The sequence below is a fragment of the Grammomys surdaster genome, unplaced genomic scaffold, assembly GCF_004785775.1.
Source record: "Grammomys surdaster isolate TR1022 unplaced genomic scaffold, NIH_TR_1.0 445, whole genome shotgun sequence".
NCBI lineage: Eukaryota > Metazoa > Chordata > Mammalia > Rodentia > Muridae > Grammomys > Grammomys surdaster.
Window position 1 is genome coordinate 1 of NW_021604864.1, and position 9363 is coordinate 9363.

The window sequence follows — 9363 nt, forward strand, 5'->3', positions numbered from 1 at the left end:
CGAACCTCGTCCCTATCCCATAAGCCTTGTGACTTCTTCCCAAACAAGTACTTTCCCTTATTTATTAAAAACATCTCACACCAAACTGGAAAGAACATTTCTCCAAAATTAATTAATTCTCCAGAGGCTGGAGAGATGGCTCAGCGGTTAAGAGCACTCACTGCTGTTCTTCCAGAGGTCCTGAGTTCAATTCCCAGTACCCACGTGGTGGCTCACAACCATCTGTAATGGGACCTAATGGCCTCTTCTAGCACACAGGTGTATATACAGCTAGAGCACTCATTCACATACATACAAATAAACGCATGCACGCATGCAAACATACCTATACACATATATTCCAACGTTAGCCAAGTGGCTTACGATCCCAGTCATTCTAACACTATCCACCTGTATCACTCACGTTAAAGGGCTCAGTCCCATAGGACTGCCCCTCTCCAGATGCCAATCCTAAACCCCAGGTGTCTGGTGTTCTGCAATCACTAATACACATGTGGCATTCACACGACTCCCTCTTTGAGGGAAGTGTCTGATAATCTGCTAACGTAGCTCACAGAACTAAGAAAAACACATTACCGCAACGTAATATTAACACAAAGCATAAAACTCAGAAATGGGAGGCTGACGAGGTGGCTCAACTGTTAGGAGCATTTGCTGCTCTTGCGAAAGACCCTATTTCAATTCCTAGAACCCATCATGGTGATTAACAACCGTCTGTAACTCCAGTTCCAGGGGATCCAACATCCTCTTACGATGTCTTCAGGCACCATGCATGCATGGGGTACAGTAACAGCTTATATCTAGGTTAGTTAACAGGGAAACACCTCAAATTGTGTGGGCATCTTGTTAATTTGAGCATTACCAAACTTATAAAGCCTTTGGATAATCTAAGCCTTAGAGTCTCATTTTCTACTGGGCCTTCGTGGATGGCAGGATGGTCTGGGCTCAGCCCAGCCTTGTGGAGACAGCGTGAGAGAACCACGCTGGCGTCTTGTGGGTGGCAGGGCCGGTGTTTCTAGCTGGCCATTCCTAGCTGTGGCACGTGCATGTGGCCTCTGGCCACGGAACATGGCAGCAAAGCTAAGCAGAGCCATCACCGCTTAGACAGTCAGCCCAAGAAAACGCTGATTTCAATTATTACAGCAACATGGTACAAATACATACATGCAGGCAAAGCATACTTAAATGAATCCTAAAAAAAGAATTTAAAGATAAACAAACTCATTGAGAAATGGCCAAACAAGACATACATAGGGCAATGATTTATACTAACACTATGTTTGATCTTGGTTTTCTGTTGTTCTGCTGTTTGTTTTTAGCACAAAGTTCCTTAAACATAGGACTCTTAACATAGGCAAAACAATGTTAAGAGTATCTTCTGTATACAGACGCCATCTCAGGATCTAGGGACTCCTAGACTCTCAGGTTTGTTCTCCAGGAAGAATAAGGAATGACAGAGAGTTGGATGTTTCTGCCTTATTCCCCTGCCTAGCCTCAAAGCCAGACTGAGTTATCACTAATACCCAGTGATGCCATACACATAATGAAGCCCCATGGAAATCCCCAGGGATGGAGTTGGGCGCTTCTGTGCACTCAGCGTGTGCAGGTCGCTGAACAGTATGTCTGGAAAGACCATGGACACGCTACATCCTTTCGTGTGCCTTGCTCTATGCAGGTCTCCTGACTGCTCATCTGCATCCTCTGTAACAAACAGGTTAATCTAAGGCAAACACATCCCTAAGTCCTGTGAGCTGCTGTAACAAGTTCACCAAATCTGAAGAGGGTTTTATCCACTGAGGAACCCTTCCATCTGTATCTGGCAGTTTAGAAGTATAGATGACAACCTACTTTATGCATCTGGGTTTTGAAGTTGGTGGCTCGCCTATAGGTTCTACCTCTACCTCCAGATACCAGTAGCAGAACTGAACTGAATCAGAGAACAGCAGCTGGTGTCTGGAGAAGTAACTGGTTGGTGTGGAAGGTAAATCTCTGTACAGCTGTTACAGGGTACTGAACAAAAGGTGGGTTAGAGGAAGAAACAGTCCTTTAATGGAGAGTGGCACTCAGGGCGACACGCCCCAGGCTTGAGGTACATTACTTTCTCTCCCTTATTTTGATGTGTTCACCCACTCTGGAAAGCTTGTGAACTTTCTACTCAGAGTTTTTGTGAAGACTCATTTAGTTATTGGTGATTAACTCAGTTTCAAGAAAGATCTAAATTGTCAACAACAGTCTACTCTGGCCCACCAGCCTCTACCCCAAACCTGCCTAGAGGCCCTCACAGAACAAACCATGATGTCAAGGCATGGTTAGAAAGTAAGACATTCATTTGTCTCACTCCTTTTGCCCACAGAATTTAAAAAAGAAAAAAAATTAAAGAAAGAAAGAAAAGAAAAGGAACCCAAACTCGCCCCGCACTTGTGGTTTTGCGTACCTGGATACTGCAGCTTACCTGGATATTGCAGCCTTTTCCATTATCTCCTGCTGGATGAGCCCAGAAGGCTCAATGACATCTAATATAATTATGCTCCACAGTTTGTCTGATTTGGGTCTTTGCAACACAGCAGCTTCATCCTCTATATGCCGCAGCCAAAACTCAAGTGTTTCCTTAGGGAAGTGATTGGCTTCAGATATGAGGTCCAAAGCGATACAGTGCTGGTCTTTTTCCACTGAACTGTAGGGCTTAACCCGGCCAAGTGTTCCAGCAAGTATAGGTAAAAGAGAGAAGCCTTCAGACACATCCAGCACATAGAAAGGATCAGAGGTGCTCGGAGCAGTGTTACGTTGTCCACTCCCAGAGTTCATCTCCATGTACTGACAGTGAGTGTCCATGGGCTGGCACAGTGGCTCTGGGGCCAGTGAAGACAACACCTTCCTCATTGCCGTCTTAAAGCCTTCATGATACGGAATGTTATTAAGCAAAGCAATCTCTGTGGGCTCTAACACACAGGTCTGCTCGAGAGCTTCTGGTCTACTGGTCTGAAGGTTAGCCAGAGCACTACAGAGTTCAGCCTCATTTCCTAGAGAGAGCAAGTCTGTACTGTTGGTAAAACTTTTTATAACTTCCATTTCATGTTCCAAATGCAAGATACTGATCCCCTGGATTCTTAGGTAACAATCGTGACAAGATGCCTCCATTGTCACTCGATCTCCAGGCTGTATGCAGTAGTCTTCATTTGTAAGAAAGGAAAGGAGGAAAAAGAAATATGCATATATACATATATACACATACATATATGAAACTGGCTGTCTTAGTTAGGACTTCTATCACTGTAATAAACACGTGATCAACAGTCCACTGGGGAGGAAAGGGCTTATGTGGCTTACATTTCTATATCACAGCTCATCATTAAAGGAAGGAAGGGCAAGAACCTGGAAGCTGAAGCAGAGGCCACGGAGGGTGCTGCTTACTGGCTTCCTCACCTTTCTTTTTTTTTTTCCTTTCTTTCTTTATTTTTTGGAGACAGGTTCTTTGTGTAGCCCTGGCTAACCTGGAACTTGCTTTGTTGACCAGGCTAGTTTCAAACTCACATAGGTACGCTTCCCTCTGCCTCCTGAGTGCTGGGATTAAAGGCATACACTACCGCCACCCAGCTCACCCTACTTTCTTATAGAAACTAGAACCCCCCCACAAAGAGATGGCACCCCCACAGTGGGCTGGGCCCTCCCCGTCAGTCGTTCACGATGACCACACTCTACAGGCTTCCCTACGGTCTCATCTTACACAGGCATTTTCTTAACTGAGGTCTCCTCCTCTTAGATGACTCTAGCTTATGTCAAGTTGAAGAAAGACTCCCAGCACAGCTTAGACCTTATCAACCTAGCCGAGACCAGGACAACACACGGCTGCTGCTCTTCTTGGCAGTTATACCATGGTACTGGCATCTCCAAAATGTTGGGGTTTCTTGCTGCAAGTGGGTGCACTTCAAACTTGCCATGTGGCTGAAGCTGGCCTGACACTCCTAGTTGTCCTCCCTCTCTGTGCTAAGTGTTGGGATGACAGACATGCATTGTAATGCCCAGCTGCATACTGTTTTTACCACAGTCAGTAGATGCGCTTCCAAACTGAGGAAGACCTGGGGGTAAAGGAGGCTTTGTCTATAGGCAATTTCCAAAAGAATGAAAGCACAACACAGTGGTATCCAACACTCCCCATGCATCCGGAAGTGTGCATGTTTAGGGGATTTAAGGAGACCGAGTCCTGCAGTGAGGACCAGTCTGTGCTCCTCTGTGAGTTCCCACACATGGTCCATTTCTACACCACCCATGTATGACGACTGTTTGTCCTGTTAGTTCCAGATGAAAATACAACCTATACCTAGGAATGGTGGGACATCCCTGCAGTACCAGATGGGAAGCTGAGACAGAAAGATCGATTAAGCCAATAAATTTTGACTTACAACCTTAACTCCCTGAGTTCAACCCCTCGAGACCAAGTAAAATAGACAGATACAGTTGTCCTGTGACCACATACATGCCATGAGATGTACATTCTCCCAAGAAACATCTCACACATCACATGAACAAACACACACAAATATTTGTAATTGAAAAAAAACAAAGTTGTCATTTTCGTGTTTAAGCATTTAAAGTTTGAGACTTCTTCAAGAGATATTTAAATTACTGTAAAAGAATGAAACTAAAGACACACAGATTTTAAAGATGTAACTTGCTGAGAGCCAAGCTTTACCTATTTAGTATTTGATCCTTCCTACAACACTCTAGGACAGACAGCATCATCCTTTTCTCATATATGACCCAGTAAAAGTTCTGAGTTCTTACCAGCAAGGCCAGTCAGCAAAGTCATTCAATAAGAGAGCCGAGATCTGAATACAAACCTTCAGACTAGATTCCACAGTTTACTGGCCTTAGCAAATCAGGTCCTTGATTAAGAGACTACACAGAAATGTATTTCCTTCCTGTTTTAAACAGGCAGAGCTTTTCCATGAACTTAACTGCTAAGAGCATTGAACCTAACAAACTGCTTTAAACATTCTTCCTAGACATAAAATATCATTAATACAGACTTTTCCCAGAGAAGTTCATGGATCTCCAAATTCTCTTAAAATGGCAAGACTTTGTACTTCTAGGAGTGTATACATTTTAATTTCTATATTTATTTACTGGGGGGAGGAGGTATGCACCTGCCCTGGTATCTATGTAGATCAGATGACAAGTTGGGGGAGTCAGTTCTCTCCTTCCACCATGTGGGTTCCAGAAATCAAACTCAAGTCATTAGGACTGGTAGCAAGCAAGCACCTTTACCCACTGAGCCATCTCTCCAGCCCACTACACATGGGCAATACAAATGTCATCTATGGGTTAAGTACTCCTGTACTTAATACTTTTATAACCCTTTTGTTTAAAAACAGATGAAGCAGTACTCACTTCTGAAGCACTTATGCTAAAGTTAGAACAACACTGAGAATATTAGCACAATTTCTGAGCAAGGACAGCAGGCAAATTCATAAAGTGTCTCACTTTTCATCTTTTTAAAAGCAGCATCCTTTCACCTACCGACAACTAACATTTGAAACTATCAAATAATTAATGACAGTGATAGCTGAGGCAGAGTAATTCTTAAGTTTTACTTATTTAGAGACAGGGTGTCACTATGTAACCCTGGTTGGCCCCAAACTGCTTCCAGAGTGCTTGGACTAAAGTTACGTGACACTGCACACAGCATTTTTTGCTCTCTTACTATCTTTATCTACTCTTTTGGTAAGTTGATACACAAACAACTCATCGCAGGCAATCTCGTTCCAGGCAATCTCAGTCCCCCCTCCAGGACACTCAGCACCTTTCTCCCACTTTCCAGAGTAATGATTTGATCCCTCTTAGTATTTTTTGAAACTAAATCTCAGTATGTAGCCCTGGGCAGTCCAGACCTTGCTATATAGACCAGGCTGACCTTGAACTACCAGAGATTTGCTTGTCTCCCAACACCCTGACATGCTATGATTAGCAACATACAGTACTGCAGCTGGCTTTAATCTCTGTTCTAAACTACACATTTGCTATTTAAATTTACTTTGAACAAAGGAATCTATAATTCTGAAATATTTAAGTAACACTTCTTTTGCTGAATACTTCATCTCAAAAGTAATTCTTTTTTCTTTTTGGTCACTGACAGTTACTTTTAAAAGCAACGAATTTTGTCTGACTGGTTTGGTGGGGAAATGTTTGGTTTAAAAGAATGCTTTAAAAGATTATTTATGCATTTTAAAAATGTAAATGGATGTTTTGTCTGCTTATCAGAAGAAGCCATTGGCTCCCATGGGACCATGGGAGTAGACAGCTCTGAGCTACTCCACTGGTACCACACCTCTCCAGCCCCAAAATGTTTTTTTAATGAGACAATACTTACCTTCAAGGGCCTGTACTGGATAAACAGCCTGTTCCCAACAGGTTTCCTCACTAGGACTTGTGGACAAACTGTGTTCATCATCAAGCTGGAGAACAAACCAAACCATAATAGCATCCAACATGCCTGCTTTAACAGCAGGAACATTAAGAGAGTATGGCTTCTTAGTTGCAAGACTTTTTAATTCCTGAAAAGAAACATAAAAGGATGAGAAGACAGAGGTCAGGAAAGTAGTAAGCAGCCAAAACCTTTAGAATACTAAGAGAATGAGAGGCTTTATAAACTGATGTGCGTGGACCCTCAATGTCACATCGCAGCCCAACTTCAAAGTCACAGCCCTGCCCTGCGGGAAGGGAATTGCAGAATGTCGTGTGGCTACTGAACACGTAGCAGATATACACACACTGTGGATAAAGACAAATCACCAGTGACAGTGCTGGGTGGCAAAAGTGTGCAGCAAAGCAACAGAGTCATTCTATTCTGGAAGAGTATGTATGTGCACACACATAAAGAAAAGCAAGCCCAGAGTGAGGCCCTTCAACAAGTGGCACAGGGAAAGGAGGAGACACTTTAAAAGGTAGGATAGGACTGGGCTTCTGAACTCTGCTCTGGACTCCATGGAAGTGTTAAACAGGCAGGCATCATTTTTAAAGCTAAAACTTTTTACAGGGTGTGCAGTGTAAGGAAAACTTCAAATAAAAACTGTAACAATACAAGAACAGCTGTAAGGTACACAATAGTTGTATTCCCATTACTTCCTGGAACATTGTGTCTAGTCAGGAATGACATTAAAACACAGGGCTGCTCAGCAGCTATAAAAGCAAACTTAAGAGAACTGCAGACCACTCTCAAGACAAGGCAAGCTAACGGGAAGTGACTGCATTTGAAAATCTCATGCTGACACACCCTTCTTTCACAGTCCACGAAAATGGAGCATCGGACACTTGTACATGAATATTATTACTCTTTCTTCAAGACATTAGAAACGGAGTTTTATTGAACTTGGACTCTTTGGGTTCCTTATGCATACATCTTGTCATCCACCAATACACACACACACACACACACACACACACACACACACACACACACACGCGCGCACACACACAGAGACATGGTATAGAGGCTTGACTAGCAAGTGCCAGGTTCTGGGTCCAATCCCTAGCATCCCCAAAACCTGAGTGTTCTCTGGCTCAGGAGTCCTTCAGCCCTTGGTGAAATGGGGTGCTATTACCCTAACACAGTGGTCCTCAGCCTTCCTAATCCTGAGACCTCTCATACTGTGGTGACCCCAGCCATAAAATTATCTTCACTGCTACCTCATAACTGTAATTTTGCTACTGTTATGAATCATAACACAAACATCAGTGTTTTCTCATGATCTTAGGTGACCTCTGAAAGGGTCATTTGACAACCAAGGGGTCATGACCCACAGGCTGAAAATCGCTGCCCTAACAACTTTATTTAAATTCAGATTATTAGGTTTAGATTATTGGTCATTTCAAGGAAACCATGAACTTGAGAAGACAGGATGTCAAAGAGAAAAGAAAAGCTGCAGGCTGGAGAGTCCGCCCTGTGCTTGCACACATAAGAACTTGGCAGAAGTGCCTACATTACTTCATCTGAGTAGCTCACACATTAGCTTATTTCTACTGTCATAGTGCACACTCTCGCAAAGCACAAAGCACAGCACAGACTCCTAACCAACCCCAGGGAGCTTTCCCCTTACACTGAAAAAGACTACTTTCAAAAGGGAATTTTAATTTGCTGCTAATTGTTTCTTCATAAGTAAAACCTCACATACATTCAAAAAGTAAGGCACTGCCAGGCAGTAGTGGCGGTGGTGCACACCTCTGATCACAGCGCTCTAGAGGCAGAGGCAGGTGGATGTCAGCGTTGGAGGCCAGCCTGGTCTACAAAATGAGTCCAGGACAGCTGGGGCTACACAGAGAAACCATGACTAGAACAAAACAAAGACAACAACAAAGGTAAGAAGTAAACGTGTTGTTTTTACCTCAAGATTATTGAAATCAACTTTCATAATCTGAAAGCACTCTGTCAAAGGCAGGTATCCTCCAGGGATTCCACTCATCTTTTCAGTTGTGTATGGTTCAACTATTTCTTCAGTATCTACAGAAGAATAGGCTGGACTCCGAAATTTCACATTTGTTGGTAAATGTATACCAGCAATGTCCTTAGCACCAACCCTAGTAAGAGTTGAAAAAAAAGGTAAGGTGTAAGATGGGCTTTTTAAGGTATCAAATATCACTGTCTAATAGTTGAGAAAATATAAACATAAGAATGAAATAAGACCTCACGGCTATAGATTTCTTAAATGTATATATCACATGAAGAAAAAATTGATAAATAACTCCATATCAAAATTAACAATCTTGGGTGGCTGGAGAGATGGCTCGGTGGTTAAGAGCACTGATTGCTCTTCTAAAGGTCCTGAGTTCGATTACCAGCAACCACTTGGTGGCTCACAGCCATCTATAATGAGATCTGCTGCTGCCCTCTTGTGGCCTGCAGGTGTACAAGCAGGCGGAGCATTGTATACGCAATAAATAAATCTTTAAAAAAAAAAAATTAACAACTTTGTGGGATGTCGAGATAGTTAGTGGTTAAGCACCCTGGCCGTTCTTGCAGAGTTCCTGAGTTCAGTGGGGTTCCAGCACACGTCAGATGTTGTACAACTACCTCAACTCCAGTAACACCTCTTATGACCACCACAAACTCCACATACACATGGCACACACAAACACACATGCAGAAATATAAATTTTAAAACTTTTAAAAAGGAAAGTATTTACAGAACATATGTTCAACAAATGACTCATATTTTAAAAATGTGCTTTTGAATTTCGGCAAGCTAACAGGAGACAAACAAGAACAGACTTAGGTCCTTCACCAAAGGGCACAAGACAACCAAGTAAAATATGAATGAGCTGAGTGAGCATCAAAGCAATGAGGTGAGAACCACACTCCACACTCCACAA

At 42.8% G+C, this 9363-nt stretch overlaps 1 protein-coding gene and 1 non-coding gene across 2 annotated transcripts; one reads left to right on the forward strand and one right to left on the reverse strand.

Moving 5' to 3' along the window:
- Positions 1–2353: 2353 nt before the first annotated feature.
- Prmt9 (protein arginine methyltransferase 9) lies at positions 2354–8618 on the reverse strand. Its single transcript, XM_028781472.1, has 3 exons — positions 8379–8618; positions 6368–6551; positions 2354–3170 (listed from the first exon to the last, which is right to left on the reverse strand). The coding sequence occupies exons 1-3, from the start codon at positions 8454–8456 to the stop codon at positions 2449–2451; spliced, it is 984 nt and encodes a 327-aa protein (XP_028637305.1). The 5' UTR covers positions 8457–8618; the 3' UTR covers positions 2354–2448.
- Positions 5381–5487, forward strand: LOC114632877. The gene has a single exon (XR_003713146.1). It is a non-coding gene; the product is annotated as a U6 spliceosomal RNA (small nuclear RNA).
- Positions 8619–9363: the final 745 nt, after the last annotated feature.